Source organism: Nycticebus coucang, chromosome 2 (genome assembly GCF_027406575.1).
Source record: "Nycticebus coucang isolate mNycCou1 chromosome 2, mNycCou1.pri, whole genome shotgun sequence".
NCBI classification, from domain to species: Eukaryota; Metazoa; Chordata; class Mammalia; order Primates; family Lorisidae; genus Nycticebus; species Nycticebus coucang.
Genome location: NC_069781.1, coordinates 152,126,754 through 152,147,165, shown reverse-complemented (window position 1 = coordinate 152,147,165; position 20,412 = coordinate 152,126,754). Strand labels below are relative to the sequence as shown.

At 36.0% G+C, this 20,412-nt stretch overlaps 1 protein-coding gene across 9 annotated transcripts in view; it reads right to left on the bottom strand.

Annotated features, from left to right (window-relative positions):
* The window catches only part of CHD9 (chromodomain helicase DNA binding protein 9), a 267,949-nt gene that overhangs the window by 83,407 nt on the left and 164,130 nt on the right, over positions 1 to 20,412 (bottom strand). For all 9 annotated transcript variants that reach the window (XM_053601733.1, XM_053601716.1, XM_053601703.1 and 6 more), the window contains 5 exons: positions 17,949 to 18,035; positions 16,851 to 16,988; positions 9,227 to 9,348; positions 5,203 to 5,446; positions 99 to 275 (listed from right to left, as the gene is read on the bottom strand). In XM_053601733.1, the coding sequence (XP_053457708.1) occupies positions 99 to 275; positions 5,203 to 5,446; positions 9,227 to 9,348; positions 16,851 to 16,988; positions 17,949 to 18,035 (768 nt within the window). The remainder of the gene's footprint in view (positions 1 to 98; positions 276 to 5,202; positions 5,447 to 9,226; positions 9,349 to 16,850; positions 16,989 to 17,948; positions 18,036 to 20,412) is intronic.

Below are 20,412 nucleotides of genomic sequence, written 5' to 3'. Positions count from 1 at the left end.
AAAAAGAATAAATTTTTAGCATTACATTTAACTTTCTATGACCTATTAACTAAGTAGCTAAAAAACTGAAGTTAAAGTGATAGTATTAAGTTACTTACCAGATTCATGAGTTTCAGACCTTCTAGGAGTTTACAATTTTTATTTTTTAACCTATGTGCTTCATCAATAATCACACATCGCCATTCAATTGCATTAAGCTCTCCACAGCCTCCAAGAATCATTTCAAAAGTAGTGATGATGGCTTGAAATCTATAAGCTCCTCGAATGATACGCCCCTAGAAATTGTTAAATATAATAATTTGCTGAAATGTCTTAATTGTACTATTTATTCCTGTCAAATGGCATCTAATGACATGTTATAAAACATTTTCCACTGAAATTTTTATATATGCATAGACACTTCCTTACAATGAGAAGTTTTAGCATTAAACTGTATTAAACTGCTGTTTTCAATAATGCCAAAATTATACCAATACAATTATATTATTTATAATTTCCAAATAACTTATCTCTGACAAAATGTTTTATAATAATTTCTATAAATTATAATATCAATTTTATTCAAGAAAGAAATGGTCCTTATAAAATCTGGCCAATAAGATCCCAGCAATAAGCTTAAATCTATAAATTCACAGATAGTAAGCAGTGAATAATTTTCCATCCAAATAATTTATTCAGCAAATATTTATTGAATGCCTATGTGCCAGATCATGTTCTAGTTGCTGGAGACATAGCAGTAAACAAAACAGACAAAAATAACTATCTAATTGGAACTTACATTCCAAAGATTCTAATGCATGATGCTGTCACTAAGAAAACAAATCAAATATTAAAAAAAAAAAAACAATAAGTTGGAAAGAGATAAAGGCTGTAGAATAAAATGAAATAGGGGTATATAAGGTTGGAGGTGGCTATTGCAATTTTATATTGGGTGATTGGGAAAACGTTACAAGAAGTAACATTTTAGCAAAGATCTGAAGATGGGGGAGGATGCCATGTTGAATAAAAAAAAGCATTCTTGGTAAAAGAAGTAGGAAGTAGAAGACTGTAAAGAGGGAGTATCTTTAGTAGTATTCCAAAAACAGCAGGAAAGCCAGAGTGTGAAACCCAGTGAATGTGGAGGGGATGAGGGAGACTAGATTGTGACTCGAAATCTGTGATAAGACCTTCAGCACTCTGAGCAAGAAGCTACTGAAGAGGGTGGGGCCATGATGTGACATATACATATTTTAAAAGAGTCCCTTTGGCACTAGACTGTTTATCGCACAGCTCAATTTACAATCGCCAAAATGTTTCTACAGCCTAAATGCCCACCAACCCAGAAATGGATTAATAAGCTGTGGTATATGTACATCATGGAATACTATTCAGTCATTAAAAAAGATGGAGACTTTACATTTTTGTATTAACCTTTATAGAGGTTATTCTTAGTAAAGCATCACAAGAATGAAGAAGCATGAATCCTATGTATTCTATTTTGATATGAGGACAATTAATGACCTAGTACACGATGGGGGCTGGGGGAAGGGGAGAGCAGAAAGAGAGAAGGAGAGAGGGGGCTGGGGGAAAGGAAGAGCAAAAGGAGAGAAGGACGGAGGGGGCAGGGGAAAGGAGGAGCAGAGAAAGGGAAGGGGAGGTAGGGTCTCAGTGTGTGACACACCTCTTGAGGGCAAGACACAATTGTAAGAGGGACTTTACCTAACAAATGCAATCAGAGTAACCTGGTTTCTTGTGCCCTCAATGAATCCCCAATAATAAAAATTAAAAAATAAAAGAGTCCCTCTGGCCATTGTGGTGAAAATGGTCTGAAAAGGCCAAAGACAAGATACATCATGGAGGCCAGTATAAAAGTTCCCCTAGTAATTCAACTAAGAAATCATTTCCACCATGAGAAGTGGTCAATCTCAAATGTATTTTGAAGACAGAGCCAATAGAATCTTATGGAGTGAGATAACGAAAAGGTCTCAAATTTGACCCTATAAATTTTAGTTTGAACAATTGGAAGTTTGTGTAGCTATTTACTAAACAGAAGAAGTTTGGAATTTTGGTTTTGGATATGTAAACTTGAAGTGTCAAATACAACCTTACGGAGTTGTTGAGCAGGCATTTGGATATGACTCTGGAATTTAAAGAGTTTAGAGTTGGTGATACAGATTCAGGAGTTTCCGGCAGTACAGATGGTATTTAAAGTTATGTGTGTGAGTGAAATCTCAGAAATAATAAGTGTAGATATAAGAGAGTTTGAAGACTGAGCCCCAGGTCACTCTGTTTTGTATTCTGTTAGATACAAAACAGAAGGAACCAATAAAGGAAGCCTGAAGTCCAGGAATCTGAGAGTGTTTAAATGGGAATGAAAACAAACTGGGTAGAAAAAGAAAGAAAAGGTTAAAGAATATTGTGACTTAGTGTTTTGGGGTTTTTTTTGTGTTTTGTTTTTTTGAGACAGAGTCTCACTTTATTTCCCTCAGTAGAATGCCCTGGTGTCATAGCTCACAGCAACCTCGAACTCTTGGGTGCAAGTGATTCTCTTGCCTCAACCTCCCAAATAGCTGGGACTACAGGCACACACCACAACGCCCGGCTATTTTTAGAGACAACTTCTTGCGTTGGCTCAGGCTGGTCTCGAGCCTGTGAGCTCAGGCAATCCACCCACCTCAGCCACCCAGAGTGCTAGGAGTACAGGCGTGAGCCACTGCGCTCAGGTTGTGACCTAGATTTTGTTTTTTTTTTAATTAAATCATAGATGTGTACATTAATGCAATCATGGGGAACAATGTGCTGATTTTATATACAATTTGAAATATTTTCATCAAACTGGTCAACATAGCCTAAGTCACAGCATCTGTGACTTAGATTTTAATTAATATTAATTGATTTTAGTGTACTTCATGTGGATTGTATACATTGTTGTTAAACTGAATGCTAGCTCCAGTAAGAAAACATTTATGACCCTTATACAAAACTAAAAACCTAGCATATGATATATTCAGTTAAGTTGATAATCACCATGTTTAATAAGCATTCTTGACTCTGACTTGGGTTTATGAACCCCAGTTTTGTTCTGTGGTTTGGGGGTAACACATATATCTTGGCTTCCTCTTATTTCAAATGAGGATAATATTATCTGTTTTATAAGGTTAATGTTACAAAGATTAAGTGAAATAATATATTTAAGCTGTTAAGTACAAAGCCTGGCACATGGTAAATACTCAATAAATGTTTGTGATTATTAGTGTTATCATTTGTTATTTTTCCCAGGGCACTTAGGAAAGTTTTAGCATAATTTTAGCACTGCTGTGATTTGAAGGTATTAGATAACTTAAAAACAGAAGTTAAATATTTATTTAATTTACATTAAAATATGAGAGTTTAAAAGTTATTTCTAAATTTGAAGTAGAGATCTATTTATCTCATTGCATGACAACCTTTATCTTATGAAATTTAAAATCTATTCAGACATTACTTTGTAGAATCTATAACATTTATCACAACATACAATATTTCACATATACACTTCAGCTTATTACACATTAGGAATCTCAGGTTTTTGGCTACCGTATTTATGACAGATTCATGACAAATACAGTAAACGTATAACTTTAACAATCTCTTAAAAGTCTCAAGATTTTAGTTGTGCCTTCTGTGAAAATCTATAAATTCTACAAATGTATGATTAAGAATAATAAGACATTATAGAAGGGAATCAAATTCTAAACTAATTAATATGTCATAGACTCTCAAGGTACAAAAGTGATAGTTTTCAATGAGGAATAATTAAAGAATTATATAGATGCTTAATTTCACATAAATAATTATTTCAACCTTGCAACTGGGGGGAAAAAAGAGATTATAGGAACAAAATCAGTTAATCCATTTTCATCCTCAAATAGGTAGAAAGTCAGTTATAATTGGGAGGCAAAAGTAGAAGGCTATGCACATTAACTTACATCAACTTCTGTCAGACTCAATTTATAACACTTTTAAAACAGTAGAGTAAGTAAAATGAAAGTTTAAGGTGCTTCTGAGGTACAGTGTCAGGCAATAAATCTTTTATAATTAAAAAGTACAATTCTTTGTGGATTCTATCTATTGATTTTATTTCTTATTTCTTTCTTTCTTTCTTTTTTTTTTTTGAGACAAAGTCTCAAGCTGACACCCTGGGTAGAGTACTGCGGCATCACAGCTCATAGCAACCTCCAATTGTCAGGCTTAAGTGATCCTCCTGCCTCAGTTTTTCTATTTTTAGTATAGAGACGGGGTCTTGCTTTAGCTCAGGCTGGTCTCAAACCCGTGAGCTCAAGCAATCTACCTGCCTCAGCCTCCCAGAATGCTAAGATTATAGGCGTGAGCCAATACACCTGGCCTATTTCTGAATAAAGATTTTTATCTAAAGTGGTTCATATCAACATTCAAGACTGTGTCTTATCCAAGGCTATTCTATATTAAAATTAAAAAAAAGAATGCAAATTGGTACTTCATGTCTTCTAGTTTTAACGTTCTGTTAGAAAATTATTTAAAGGTTGTCATCTTTTTGTTTTAATGGTATGTATATTCAGGAAGAATAGGAAATACCTTCCTAAAGAGTAAGTGGCCAAAGCAAAATAGAAAATGTGCCTCTAAAACACAGGGGAGAGCAAAACCATGCAGTCACCATAATGACTGAAATAACCAATTCTATGGGGGGAAAGCTGGGGATATACCTGTAATGGTAAAAGAAATAAATGATTTTTCTTTAAATTTTGAAATAAAAATCCACTGAACAAGAAAGAGAACCTATATTCTCACTTCAGTAGGCATTTAAATGCATGGTGTTCACTAAAGATTTAAATTTTTAAAAATGGAGGAAAAAAGGTAGAGGAGGATTCAAAGAATGAGCTATTACTCTAAAAATAAGTCTAATGTCCATTTTAGAACAATTAGTAAAATATTCTAGTTTAGAAACTAAAGATTATGATGAATTTTACATATTTATAAAATCAACATACTTCACTATAGTGTGCCGGACCATTAAACTGACTTTTGTCATTGTTCTTTTCAGCTACTGAAACTTATTTTAAAATAAAAATGGTTAATAAAACAGCTTAAGCTAATATTTAAGTAGACAATCAAATTCTATTCTAAATTAGAAAGTAACTGGTACATAATGATCACCTTTTTCAGCCCTGACCTTTCAAAAGACAAACAAAATCATCAGTGACACACCTGCGAGTCCCTGAAGTACATCTCATACTGCTGTATCATCTGTCTGCTAATCAGGCTCCCATGGTAAACCACAACATTAATATCAGTCCACGTACGAAATTCTCTCTCCCAGTTTGCAATAGTAGAAAGTGGAGCAATAATCAGGAAAGGTCCTCTTATACCAGTCAGAAGGATTTCGTAGAGGAATGTAATTGATTGAATGGTCTTGCCAAGACCCATTTCATCTGCTAAAATGCAGTTTCGTCTGAAATAAACAAACATATTATGCACACATATGTTGGATTTTATTGTATACTACAATGTTTTTAAAGATAAATATACAAAAATAATCAGAGATCAATTATAAATTGCATTCATAAAAATGTAAAAGTTGCTGAAGTGCAGAGTAGGCTCAAGATTATAATTTTATAATAATCCTGCAAAGGGACAACTAAATACTTTTATAGCTCCAAAATAAAGATACCACTCATTACATGTTTGAATTTTTTAAACAGTGAGAAGGCAAGAGCAAGGCAAATGAAATACGTTATTTATTCAGGAATCATTTATTAAATACCTTCTATCTCTCAGGACAGCATGAGAAGATGGGATACAAAAGAAATAGAACATGTTCTCTGCCTTCCAGGGACTTACATCTATTAGAAAAGCAGACAGGCAAATAAATAAATGCACAAATAAGGCACTGGTTTTCAACCATGGCTATGTATTAAAAGAATTCACAAAAGCTTGGAAAAGAAAAAAAAACCCAACCCAGATACTCAGGTCTCTCCCTTGTCTATGTATTCCGTCTGATTCAATATGTATGGAGTTGTATCATATCAGATGTAATTAAAAAAATAAGCTCCACAGATGATGACATTGGCCAATTAAGAATTATCAGTATAGTTTACTATGGAAGCTCAAAAGAGTAAGTAGCAATTTTGACTACAGAGATAAGAGAAGACCTCCTTCAGAAAGGTCAGTGATGAGTAGGATTTAACCAGTGAACACAACAGAGGTGTAAAAGTACAATGAACATGACCAACTGAAGGACTAAAAGTTTGTTAATATGGATGGATGGATGGAGGGAAGGGGGGGATATTACATAGGATCATTAATAAAAGAGATCAGACATCATTCTACTATGCAGTGGGAATCACTGAAAATCATAAAAGAAACGCAAAAGGATTAGCGCCAGCAATTTTGACTACAGAGATAAGAGAAGACCTCCTTCAGAAAGGTCAGTGATGAGTAGGATTTAACCAGTGAACACAACAGAGGTGTAAAAGTACAATGAACATGACCAACTGAAGGACTAAAAGTTTGTTAATATGGATGGATGGATGGAGGGAAGGGGGGGATATTACATAGGATCATTAATAAAAGAGATCAGACATCATTCTACTATGCAGTGGGAATCACTGAAAATCATAAAAGAAACGCAAAAGGATTAGCGCCTGTGGCTCAGTCAGTAGGGCGCCGGCCCCATATACCGAGGGTGGCGGGTTCAAACCCGGCCCCGGCCAAACTGCAACCAAAAAATAGCCAGGCGTTGTGGCAGGCGCCTGTAGTCCCAGCTACTCGGGAGGCTGAGGCAAGAGAATCGCTTAAGCCCAGGAGCTGGAGGTTGCTGTGAGCCGTGTGACGCCACGGCACTCTACCGAGGGCCATAAAGTGAGACTCTGTCTCTACAAAAAAAAAAAAAAAAAGTTTATTCTGCTCTTATTGTGGCTATCAGAGAGTGAGGTGACTAGAAGTTGGAACACTAATTGGGAAAGTATGGGCACTTGGTCTTACGGGAAGAGAGACTAAGAGAAGAAAACTGATTCCAGAATGAATTATGAGTTAGAATGAATTGGACCTACCAGCATTGGGCAACTAGATGTATGGGGCTGAGGATGACAACCAGATTTCAGGCTGATGACTAAGTGAATTACATACTATTAACAAGATGGACAATACAAAGGAAGAACAAGTTTGATATGGAAGCAAAGGAAATGATTAATTTGCCATATGCTATATTTAAAGAATCACTGAAATAGGCATCAGATAACAACAGGCTGGGGCCAGCTTTCAAGACATAGAGGTGAAAGTTCAAGACTTAGTTAGAGGTGGTGTAGAAAAGGCTTAGGGAGAACAAGCATGTAAGATGAGAAGAGAGCTAAAGACAGAACCTGAGGCAAGAATAAATCACATCTACAGAGCAGGAAGGAAGAGCAACTGGCAGACTACTGAGAGGGATGGTCACAGAGGAACCGGGGAGCCAGGAAAGAGAGTTGCATTCTGGAAGTTGCTGGGTTTTAGAAAGGTGGTGGTGGTGGGGGTTTATAAAGAAGAATGGAATATCAACTATTACCCAACACAGTAGAGAAAGCAAATTAGGGCTAAAAACATCCCATGGATTGGAAAACTAAGACTTACAGAGAGGAGATAGGAACAAATCCAGGCTACAACAGGTTGAAAAGAGATGAGGAAATGAGGGAGAACTAGGGCAGTCTGCTCTACCTACAAATCTGCTAGGAAGTTAGAAGGCTCAAGGCAGCTAAAAGAAAAAGCAAAGGCAAGAGGAGGTTTCTTTTTTTGAGACATGGTTTCACTCTGTTGCCCAGGAGTGCAATAGTGCCATTCTAGCTCACTGAAAGCTCAAACTCCTAGGGTCAAGTCATCGTCCTGTCTCAGCCTCCTGAATACCTCGGACTACATGCACATGCCACCATGACTGAATTTTTCTAATTTTTTGTAGAGACAGAGGTCTCGCTATGTTAATCAGGGTGGTCTCAAACTGGGCTGAACAAATGCTCTCGCCTTGGCCTCCCAAAGTGCTAGGATCACAGGCATGAGCCACCACACCCAGTTTCTTTTTTTCTTTTTATAGATAAGTAAAACCCAATTTGTTCATAGACCGAGGGATGGCAATAATCTTTAAGAATGGCTTGAAAATATAAAAGAGAAGGATAAGTGAAGGGAGGGTCTGAGAACACTGGGTGAGATGGCATGTCAAGAGCTGAGGTACAGCATTAACAGTGTTAATGCTCCTAATACAGGAAGACAGAGGGAAGAGTGGCTGTGGACAGATATGGCACGGGAAGGCAAGATTTTCAATGTTCCTGGTTTCTCTGTGAAGCAGTCACACAGAGAGGGAATAGGACAAAATTATGAGAAAGGGCTTGAAGAAAGTGGTAAAAGTTTAAAATAAGCAATGAGAAAAATGAGAAAGTGTGCTCTGAGGGAAGACAAGTTAAAAACAAATGTTTTGTTAACTACTTTGCCTGGATGTTTCTCTTGGGAAAAATAATGATTAATATTTAAAAAATACAAACCAGGGGAAAAAGCATTGAAGTTCCCCTCTCACTCAATCTGACTGAGTCTTGTGACTTACCATTACCAAGTATAAAAACTTGAAAAAATCCGTGAGAAGAACACAAAAAAATGGTTTTGAATAAGTGTCTTCAAATTTTGCTATTATTAATAATAATAGTGCCTTTATGTGCTCTTATGAATATACTATTATACTTTCATCTCAAAGAATGTGAGATATGTTCTATAAAGTATTAGGAAAAACATGGAAAATAATTAAGAATAGAATTCATTACTAGATTCCTTTATTTTACACTCAATTTCTTATCAATTGTTGACAACCTACTTCTTTGAAGACTTACATTAAATAACAGATATCTAATTCTTACAGGTGTATCTTTCTCACAACTCACTAACTAGAACCAATTGTTGGCAGACAGTAACAAGAGTTGGTAAACTGAACAACATTCTTTAACATAGATGTTTCAGAAGTTATTTCACATTTAATTATTAATCAACATACCAACTTTCTTCTATTCTGATTGGTACATTATTTAAGGAAAGCAACTATAGTTAAAAACCAGAAATGCCATTTACATATTTTCCTAAGGTAATCTCACTTTAAATAATGAAGACTTCATGACAACAACAATATTGCAACATCAGGTTCCATCTTACATAGCACATTTTGCACATATAAAAAAAGAGAATAACACATTAAAAAATTTGTTAAGATTATACTACATACCTATTGTACCAATTGAACAAGAGCCAGTTGAGTCCTTCGAGTTGGTATTCCCTGAGTTGATTGCCATTTTTATAGTCCCTGGATTGGTCTATTTTTTTCCAAATACTAGAAGGAGGACGGTCCTGTGTGCAAAAATTATGTATATTGGATGTTTAAATATTCCATATATCTCATTCATGGCAAAAAGCATTGCTTTAAAAATAATCCTAGAAGCATAACAGTCTACAGTGTTATGATGAAATTTTACATGACATTTAAAAACCAAATTAGTTCCTATACAACTCTTTCGGAAAATTGAAGATTTTTTTCAACATCTTCTATGAAACTCTGATAACAAAATCAGAGAAAGACATTATAAGGAAACTATAGACCAACATCCCTCATCAAAAAGATCCAAAGCATGGTACCTATAGCTCAGCAGCTAGGGCGCCAGCCACAAGCACCACAGCTGGTAAGTTGGAACCCAGCCAGAGCTTGCAAAGCAACAATGACTACAACCAAAAAGTAGCCGGACACTGTGATGGGCACCTGTAGCCCCAGCTACTTGGGAGGCTGAGAGAAGAGAATTGCTTGGGCCCAAGAGTTTGAGGTTGCTGTGAGCTGTGACGTCACAGCACTCTACTGAGGGCAACATAGTGAGACTCTGCCTCACCAAAAAAAAAAAAATCCAAATATTCTTAACAAAATTTTACTAAGTGGAAGCAAACAATATAGTACAGCCTCTGGTAACGCCCCCGAGGTACTATAACAAACTGGTCAACACACATATGAACAGTCTAGGGTTTTGTTCAGGAATGGAAGGTAGGTTTAAAATTGAAAATTAATGTGATAATTTCAATAGATGTAGAAAAAGTATTTGAAAATTTCCATACCTACTCCTAATATGCTTAAAACTTCCTTAGTGACCTATGTAAAAACTATCATCAAATTTTGAATAGAAGAGAACTTCCTCAACTTGCTAAGGCACTTCTATGAAAAAGTCACAGCTTGGGTGGGACTGCAAACTAGTACAACCTTTCTGGAAGGAAGTATGGAGAAACCTCAAAGCACTCAACCTAGACCTCCCATTCGATCCTGCAATCCCATTACTGGGCATCTACCCAGAAGGAAAAAAATCCTTTTATCATAAGGACACTTGTACTAGACTGTTTATTGCAGCTCAATTTACAATCGCCAAAATGTGGAAACAGCCTAAATGCCCACCAACCCAGGAATGGATTAACAAGCTGTGGTATATGTATACCATGGAATACTATTCAGCCATTAAAAAAAATGGAGACTTTACATCCTTCGTATTAACCTGGATGGAAGTGGAAGACATTATTCTTAGTAAAGCATCACAAAAATGGAGAAGCATGAATCCTATGTACTCAATCTTGATATGAGGACAATTAATGACAATTAAGGTTATGGGGGGGGGAAGCAGAAAGAGGGATGGAGGGAGGAGGGTGGGGCCTTAGTGTGTGTCACACTTTATGGGGGCAAGACATGATTGCAAGAGGGAGTTTACCTAACAATTGCAATCAGTGTAACTGGCTTATTGTACCCTCAATGAATCCCCAACAATAAAAAAAAATAATAAAATAAAAAAAAAAAAAAAAAGTCACAGCTTGGCTTAGTGGCTAGGGTGCCAGCCACATACACTGGAGCCCATGGGTTCGAATCCAGCCTGGTCCTGCCAAACAACAACTACAACCAAAAAATAGCTGGACGTTGGGGTGGGCGCCTGTAGTCCCAGCTACTAGGGAGGCTGAGGCAAGAGAATCACTTTAAGCCCAAGAGTTGGAGATTGCTGTGAGCTGTGATGCCACCGCACTCTACTGAGGGCAACAATGTGAGACTGTCTCAAAAAAAAAAAGAAAGAAAGAAAAAGCCAAAGCTAATGTCATAAATGTGAAAGACTGAATGCTTTCCCCCTAAGATCAGGAATAAGGCAAAGATATACACTGTGCCAACTCTGTTCAACACTGTACTACCAGCTCTAATAGGTATAATGAAGCAAGAAAAAGAGATGAAATTTATCAAGAATGAAAGGAAGAACTAAAACTGTTTTTTATTCATAGAAGACATAATTTGTCTACATAGAAAATTCAGTGGAATCTACCCAAAACACTAAACTAAGTAGTAAATTTAGCAAGGTTGCATAGTATAAGAACAATATATCAATACAAGCAAACTGTATTCTATGTTGTGGTGACAATCTTGAATATATTTTTTAATACAATCCCATTTTAAAATAGCATCCAGAGGCAGCGCCTGTGGCTCAAAGAAGTAGGACACTGGCCTCATGTACTGGAAGTGGCAGGTTCAAACCCGGCCCCGGCCAAAAACTGCAAAAAAAAAATAAATAAAAATAAATAAATAATAATAATAAAATAAAATAGGATCCAGAACATGAAATATTTAGTAATATGTCTAACAAAAGTTGTATAAAAGCAGTATATTAAAACAACAAAACATGGCTGAGAGAAATCTAAAAAGAGCTAAATAAGTTAAGAGATGGATGGTGTTTAAGAATCGGAAGACTCAACATTAAGTTATTAATTCTTCCCAAATTGAATGATAGACTCAACATAATCCAACCCAAATCCCATCAAGGTTTTTGTAAAAATTCATAAGGCAAGTCTAAAAGCATAAGGAAATGCAAAGGACCAGAAATAACCAAATGACTTTGAAAAGAAGAACAAAGTTGGAGGACTTAAACTCAATGATTTCAAGATGTACAAAAACTGCAAAATCAAGACTACACAGAATTGATCTAAAGATTTTAAAAAAAAGGTCAGTGGAACAGAGTAACTGGCTCAAAAATACACCAACAGGTATTTGGTGTCAATTGATTTTTGACAAAGTTGGAAAGGCAATTCAATGAAGAAAAGAGTTTTTCAACACAACAGATGGTGCTATCATAGCTGGATAATCATGAGCGAAAAATGAACTTTGAGCCATGCAACTGTACTACATACAAAATTAACTCAAAATGGGTCACAGACCTAGATATTAGCTAAAACTACAAAATTTCCAGAAGAAAGCAGAAAAGTTTTTGTGAACATGAGTTATATAAAGAGTTCTTAGATACAGCAAAAGTATGAAAAGATAAACTTTACCAAAATTGAGAACTATTGCTCTTCAAACGAAATTGCTAAGATAATGAAAAGGAGAGCCATAAACTGAGAAAAAGTATTTACAAACCGTGTATCAAATAAAAGACTTGGGAGGCTGGGCACAGTGGCTCACATGTGTAATCCTAACACCCTGGGAGGAACAGGTGGATGGATCGCCTGAGCTTATGAGTTTGAGACCAGCCTGAGCAAGAATGAGATCCTGTCTCTAAAAAATAGTCAGGCATTGTGGCGGGCACCTGGAAGGCTGAGGCAAGAAGATTGGTTGAGCCCAAGAGTTTGAGGTAGCTGTGAGCTATGACACCACAGCACTCTACCCAATGGGACAAAGTGAGACTCTTGTCTCAAAACAAAAAACAAACAAAAAAAGGACTTGAATTTAGAATATGTGAACAAATCTTAAAGCTTTGGGTTTTTTTTAAGACAGTCTTACTCTGTTGCCCCAAGGTAGACTGTCACGGTATTAGCCTACTCACAGTAACTTCAACTCATCCTGGGCTCAAGTGATCCTGCTACTTCAGCCTCCAGAGTAGCTGAGACCTCAAGGCACCCACCATAATACCCATTAATTTTTCTATTTTTAGTAGAGATAGGTTCTTGGTCTTGCTCTTGCTGAGGCTGCTCTTATACTCCTGAGGTCATGCAATCCTTCTGTCTCAGACTCTCAGAGTGCTAAGATTAGAAATGTAAGCCACTGCAGTTGGCCAAAATCTTAAAGCTTTAACAAGAAAACAAACAAGTCAATAAAAAATAGGCAAAATATGGTAGAATTTCCATAGTTGACCACCTCCTTATGTTGAACTAATTTTCATAGACTGGACATGCACCACACATATGTAATCAGTTCAGCAGGCCTAGTTCCTTATGTTGGCCCCCCCTCTGTAATTCACCAGTTTGTTACAGTCCCTTAGGTGGTCAACTTATAGACATTTTAGTGTATCCAAACAAGTACTTTATTAAAGATGAATAAACATATGAAAAGATGCTCAAAATCATTAATCTTAAGGAAATGCAAATCAAAACCTCAATGACACACCATTATACTCCTGTTAGAATTGCTGAGATTAAAAAGACTTGACGATATCAAGTTTGGCAAGGATGTAAATCAATAGAACTCTCATTCACTGTTGGTGGGAATGTAATACGGAAAATTGGAAAAAAGTTTGGCAGTTTATTAAAAAGTTAAACATACAAATGCCATGACTCAGCTATTTTACTCACAGATATTTAGTCAAGTGAAATGAAGGCATATATCTATATAAAGACTTCTCTATGCTAATGTTCATAGCAGGTTCTTTTTAAAATTTTTTAAAGCTTTATTTCTAATAGCAAACACAAATATTCATCACAAGGTGAATGGACAAAAACATTATGGAATACCAATTATGATGAAATACTACTTTGTATTAAAAAGGGATCAATTTATCAAAATTGGGTGACATGAATGTCGAAATAGTTATGCTTACAAAACAAGCCATGTAAAAAGAGCATATACTGTCCATTTATATAAAATTATAGAAAATAAAACACTGTTGATGGTGACAATTAAGAAGATCACAGCTCCTTGGAAATGGGGAGTGGGTAGAAAGAAGGAAGATTTACGGGGAAGGATCACAATGGCACATGAGAAAATATAAGCACAGTACTTCATGATCTTGATGATGGTGGTAGTTTCATATGTCAACACTTACAGAACTGTACACCTTAAATAGGCACAGCTTACTATGTCACTTCAACCTCAATAAACCTATCTTCAAAAAAAAAAATGAATGATGTAAATCAGATTTTCTCACACACATTTTCAATCTGCTATACAAATTACTACTTTTGTCCATAATATCACTTCTGACATTTATGATATAAAGCTTCTCTTTCAAAAGAAATCTAGAAGCATGCTTTATATGTAAAAATTTCTTTACTCACATATTAGTTATATATATTCAAATATAATATTCAAATATAATTTTTCTTTCTCAGCAATAGAAAGCTCTGTCATAAATTTATCCTGAAAGCTAAAACATAAATTTTCTGAAGATTCCCAAATAGGTGAAGACATATCATTATCTTAGCCCCAAGTTAGGAGTCTAGGTCTCAGTAGGACAAATAAATTTTTGAGAAACAAGCAAAAGGCTTCCTATTGTCTTCAACTTTAAAATTCTATTATACTGTTACTAATCAACAAAATTACACTTGTAAAAATAATCAGGATAACCGAGTAAAAGTATAGTGACTATAAATTAAAAACAAGACAAGCCATCAGTATAATGAAAATAGAACTGGTTATTCAAGTTCTGATGGCTTGGCGCCCGTAGCTCAGTGGTTATAGTGCCAGCCACATACAGCGAGGCTGGCAGGTTCGAACCCAGTCCAGGCCAGCTAAACAACAATGACAACTACAGCAAAAAAACAGCCAGGTGTTGTGGCGGGTGCCTATATTCCCAGCTACTTGGGAGGCTGAAGCAAGAGAATCACTTAAGCCCAAGAGTTTGAGGTTGCTGTGAGCTGTGATGCCACAGCACTCTACTGAGGGCGACATAGTGAGACTCTGTCTAAAAAATATATATATATTAATAATAATAAAGTTCTGATTGTACTTAGTACAAATATTATTTAGTACAAAAAATATTTAGTAAATATTTTGATTTACTAAACAAAAACATTTTTTAAATAATATCCAATTAACTTTAAAATAATTAGTATGTAATATTTTTATTGCTTAAAATATTCCACATTAAATCATGACCTATATAGCTTCTTTTAAGCAATCCAAACACCGTTAATATTACATTACTTTGGATCAGAGAAAAATTTTAGTTATATAATCTCTGAAAATATATGATTTATATACAATTTTAATTAAATTATATCATATATAAAATATATGATTTATATACAATGTTAATAATGGACTGGCAAAAAAAATCACTCCTACATTATCTATCTATAAGAGTCTAGCTTCGTTGTCATCAATTTTACATTAATTAAGGGGATTAACTATAGTGGCTGAGTCCCCTTTACCTATAGTATATACCTAAGGCGTCTCTAGTTTTTGAAAAGCTCTAGAAGAGATTCTGATGATGTGCACCTCTGACTGAGAACTATGACCTAAAAAAACAGCTCACTCAAAGGGGCTAAAGGTCAGGTTACCACCAAGGCACCCTCCTCAATCCCCAAAAGAAAATCTTTCCCTTTCATAACATCTCTTGTCACACTCTTCTCTGAACTAGTTGAAGCTTCTGTTTTCTGGTTCAAGGAATAGCATTGAGAAGTCAAAAAAAAAAATGGGAGTAAACAACTGTGCTTTTACTAAACTAGTGTACAGGGATTAGTGAAAAATAAAGTAAGAAGACCTAATATTAGAAAGACCAGAAAATAATTACTATAAAAACAATGTTCTCTTCCATGGAATATTTAGAAAAATCCAAATTTATTAGGGCAGCCTTCCTCACTCTGGTGCTAACCCATAAGTAATCTGCTCCTGTCTTTTCACATATAAACTTTAATAGAGAAAAAAATTTCAGTTTTCTTTAGCCAACTTAATATGGGATAATAGTGAAGAAAGAAATTTCTACGACCAAATTATATTTCAAAGAAAACAGGAAAAAAAATGTTTAATAAAATTGCAATGTCTCCTTAATATGAATTTCTTTTGGTTGGCTCCTAAAAATAGATTTATATACCAATAATCTTGTTTAAAAGAAATGAAAGTAAAACACATAATTATTAGCAATATCACAATTTGCTATAATCTTCTAGAATTGTATGGTTTCTGTATTATAAGAATCAATAACCTATTCAGGCTTTTTTTTTTTTGTTCTTTTTTTTGAGAGATGGGGAGAGAGGTACATGTAATCAATAAGACATCAGTGTACCTAGTTTATGCAGGCCTTTAACAATATTCTATACAAAAGGTTCTTAAAAAAAAAAAGCCTCTGTGGAAACATAAACTGTACAGTTACTGAAGAAATAATGGGTTTATAGAAAAGAAAAGATAGGCATAATATGGGTATTTCCTTAACTAGGGAACTGATAACTCTAGCAGCATAAAACAAACTAAGGGAAAAAACTGGTAACTCTAGATGAGGGTGGGAACTGGTATTTATTGACATTTATATAAGTGATGTAACAGAAGGTGTAAGGAGAAATAAATTCAGAGATGAGGTAGAAGTGTTAAATGAAGCAACATTTCCAGAGGGAAATTTGAAAGGAAAATACTTATTAAAATTGTAAATGTGACCAAGCAATTATACTTCATATAAATTATCTTACAGAAACATGTACAAAGGCCTGATGTTTAATGCAGCACTATTGGTGACAACAAAAATTGAATCATTCACTAATAAAATAATAGCTAAATTAATATACATATGATATTGTATAGCAATTAAAACGACTATCATATTAATTAGACAACAGGGACTAAATAAAAAATTCAAAACAGACATTAAATCTACTAAATAAAGAAGTGCTAAGACTGTATAAAGCCTTCTAAGGCAGGTTCTCACCAAATGTCTTGCATCAGGCCTTGAAGCTTGCAGTTGCTCAAACTCTTCTATTTTTCCAAGATCGACATCTTCCTTTAGTTCCCAAGTACTGTCTTCATATGGCAATGAGCACCATTTCACTAAGTAGTAAATAACAGGCTGGAAAAGAAAATTTTACCATTTTGGTAAAATCTCATTTTACAATTTTGAAAAAGAGAATAGTAGGAAATAGTTTAAATACAGAATAGTTAGAAACAGCTTAAATATACTAACCTGCATCAATAAAGTAAAACACTTTGTAGTGTTTTTAGGTCTTATCAGGGGTGTCCAAGTTTTTTTGTTCTCTGCCACACATTGGAGGACTAAGAGTTGTCATGGGCTACACATTAAATACACAAACACTAAGGAAAACTGATTAGCAAAAAAAAAAAAAAGGTCTGCACATAATTTTCATGATATCTGACACCACAGATAACAACAGCCCTCAGAAGATCAGCTTGTAGCCCATGGGCCACCGGTTGGACACCCCTGCCTTTACTTTTAAAAAGTACTAGGCGCCTGTAGCTCAGTGAGCAGGGTGCTGGCCACATACACAGAAGGTGGTGGATTCAAGCCCAGCCCAGGCCTGCTAAACAATGACAACTGCAACCAAAAACAAAAGCCAGGCATTGTGGCAGGTGCCTGTAGTCCCAGCTACTTGGGAGGCTGAGGCAAGAGAATCGCTTAAGCCCAAGAGTTTGAGGTTGCTGTGAGCTATGACGCCACGCACTCTACCGAGGATGACATAGTGAGACTCTGTCTCAAAAAAAAAAAAAAAATACTAGGTTTAGGCCGGGTGTGGTGGTAGATTACCTGAGCTCACAGGTTCAAGACCCAGCCTGAGCCACAGTGCAGTAACGTCTCTGGAAACAACCAGGCATTGTGGCAGGTGCCTGTAGTCTCAGCTACTTGGGAAGTTGAGACAAGAAAATCGCTTGAGCTCAAGAGTTCGAGATCACTGTAAGATATGATGCCACAGGCCTTCCATCAAGGGTGACAAAGTGAGACTCTGTCTCAAAAAAAAAAAAAAAAAGTACTAGGTTTTACTAACTTAAAAAGTTATTTTTACTGAATATTTACCTCACCAGTATCCTTGTCTTCACAAAAAGAGACTTCCAATACTCTGTCTACTTCAACATAATCTGGGTTAAATGGTTCTTCTTCCATCTAAAATTAAAAAGTAACTCAATTGATATTGAACAAAGAAGTGGAAAGATTGAAGTAGAGATAAAATTTACTAGCATTTCACTACAGAACTTAAGTTTGATTTCAATTAAGTTTCCAATAAATGGAATTCTTCCATTTTCATTCTCAAAAGATATCGAAGATATTATAAATAACTATGTTATAAATAATAACACCAATCTAATAGCAGTAAAACATAAGATAAACCAAATAAGTTAGTCCAGAAGCTATGTTCTTTAAAAATATTCTGAAAGTGGGCGGCCCCCGTGGCTCAAAGGAGTAGGGCGCCAGCCCCATATACCAGAGGTGGTGGGTTCAAACCCAGCCCTGGCCAAAAACTGCAAGAAAAAAAAAAATCCCGAAAACAGCCTCTAGTCTATACCTTTCCTTTGCTACTTTACTCAGGTTGCAAGAGGTGAAGACCAGTCATCCCACCTGTGGGCTCATTTCTCAGGCGTATCCAATACTCTTGACTGTATGGCCCCTGTACCCACTCATCACTCATCTAGTAGAATGCAAAGTCTCTCCTAGAGTTACGTCTTCAACCCACATTCCTCTAGTGTTTTCCAAGTGGATTAATGGGTAACACAGCTCCCTCCCCATGTCCCACACTCAGTTACCCAAGCCAGACATACAGAAGTGCTCTTAGATGCCTTCTCTCTCTGCTCTCCCACCCCCATCTTAAAAAAGAAAAAGTCACCAAATCATACAGATTCTACTTTTAACTATAACTTCAGATTGGTTCTCCTTCCTCATTCTCACTTCTTTTGGACATTTACAAATAACCCCAACTATTGTCTTGCCTCCCTTTCATGTGTTTTCACATTGTCCCTGAAGTGACCTTTCTCAAGTATACATCTTATAAATCACTCCCTTGCTTGAAATCCTTCCCTGACTCTCCCGTGTTTGGGGATCGGGTCCATATTAGTAAACAGAGTCCTGTCCTTTCCTCCAACCTCACCTCCCATTGTCTGCCACATCTTTAGCCCTGACTTCATGCTCCAGAAGTAAGAAACATGATTTTTCAAGCTCCATGTTCTCACCCGCTTCCACGGGTTTACTCTCCCTTTTCTTTCTTCTGACTAGATTGCTGTCCCGTCTCTTATGTGCTGGGTGAATCCCCACTCATCTCCAAAAGTCTTTCAACAGCCATCTCAGCTTTCTTTGCTGCCTCTTTGCCTCTGCTTAACCTCTAAGTGTTATAGTATTCCATGTTCTGCCTTTATTTCTATCTTAAACCTCTCTTGGACAATGTTTCTATCTTAAACCTCTCTTGAACAATGTTATCATTCCTGTGGTTTTATATAGGCTATACCTAGTGACAAAGAGCACTGTCCAACACTAGAATGGCAAAGTAGTACTTTAAGATTAAAAAAAAAAAAGAAAATGGAAGTGGTAACTGAGGTGATATGGTAGTTTGAGGTGACTATTTCACAGTGTATAGGTATATCAAATCATCAGATTGTGTATCTTGAAAACATACAATCCTCAAATATACCTCAATCAAAAACCTAAAATATGGGTGGTGCCTGTGGCTCAAGGAGTAGGGCGCTGGCCCCATATGCTGGGGGTGGCAGGTTCAAATCTGACCCTGGCCAAAAACTGCAAAAAAAAAAAAAACTAAAATACCCAGCACTTGGTAGGCTGAGGCAGGAGGACTGCTTGAGCTCACAGAAACATCCTGAAACAGAGTGAGATCCTGTCTCTAAAAAATAGCTGGGCATTGTGGCAGGTACCTGTAATCCCAGCAACTTGGGAGGCTGAGGCAAGAACATTACTTGATGATGTTCTTTCTATCTTAAGAGTTTGAGGTTGCTGAGAGCTAAGATGCCACAGCACTCTACCAAGAGTAACCAAGTGAGACTCTATCTCAAAACAACAAACAAACAAACAAAAAAACCCACAAAAGCAGAACAAAAAGGAACTTCACTATTAAATGAAAAAAATAAAGAAAATTTGCATAGCTCTTTTTTAATGCTATACTCGAATCAGGAGAGAAAAGTTAATCTTCATGAAAATTTAAAGATCAATTAAGTCCTTCAAAAATCTTCAGCTCATAAGTTGGAAGCCAGAGAAAGGCTATTTGAAGTAAATGTTCTGAATAGGGTTATTAGGATGCCTTCCAGACATGTACAGTCAAAGAGTACCACTGATAGTGAATAGCCTGCATATAGATGGGCTCCCTTAATTGGACCTGAGGGCTTTTCTTTTTTAATTTTCATTTCTTAGTGTTGAATATATTGCCTGGATTAGAGACTTAGTTACTATCCAGTTTGTGGAGAAATGTAACTGGACAATTTGTTAGCTTCTCCATTAAAAAAGACACTTAACCCAAAAAAAAAAAAAAAATCTTCAGCTC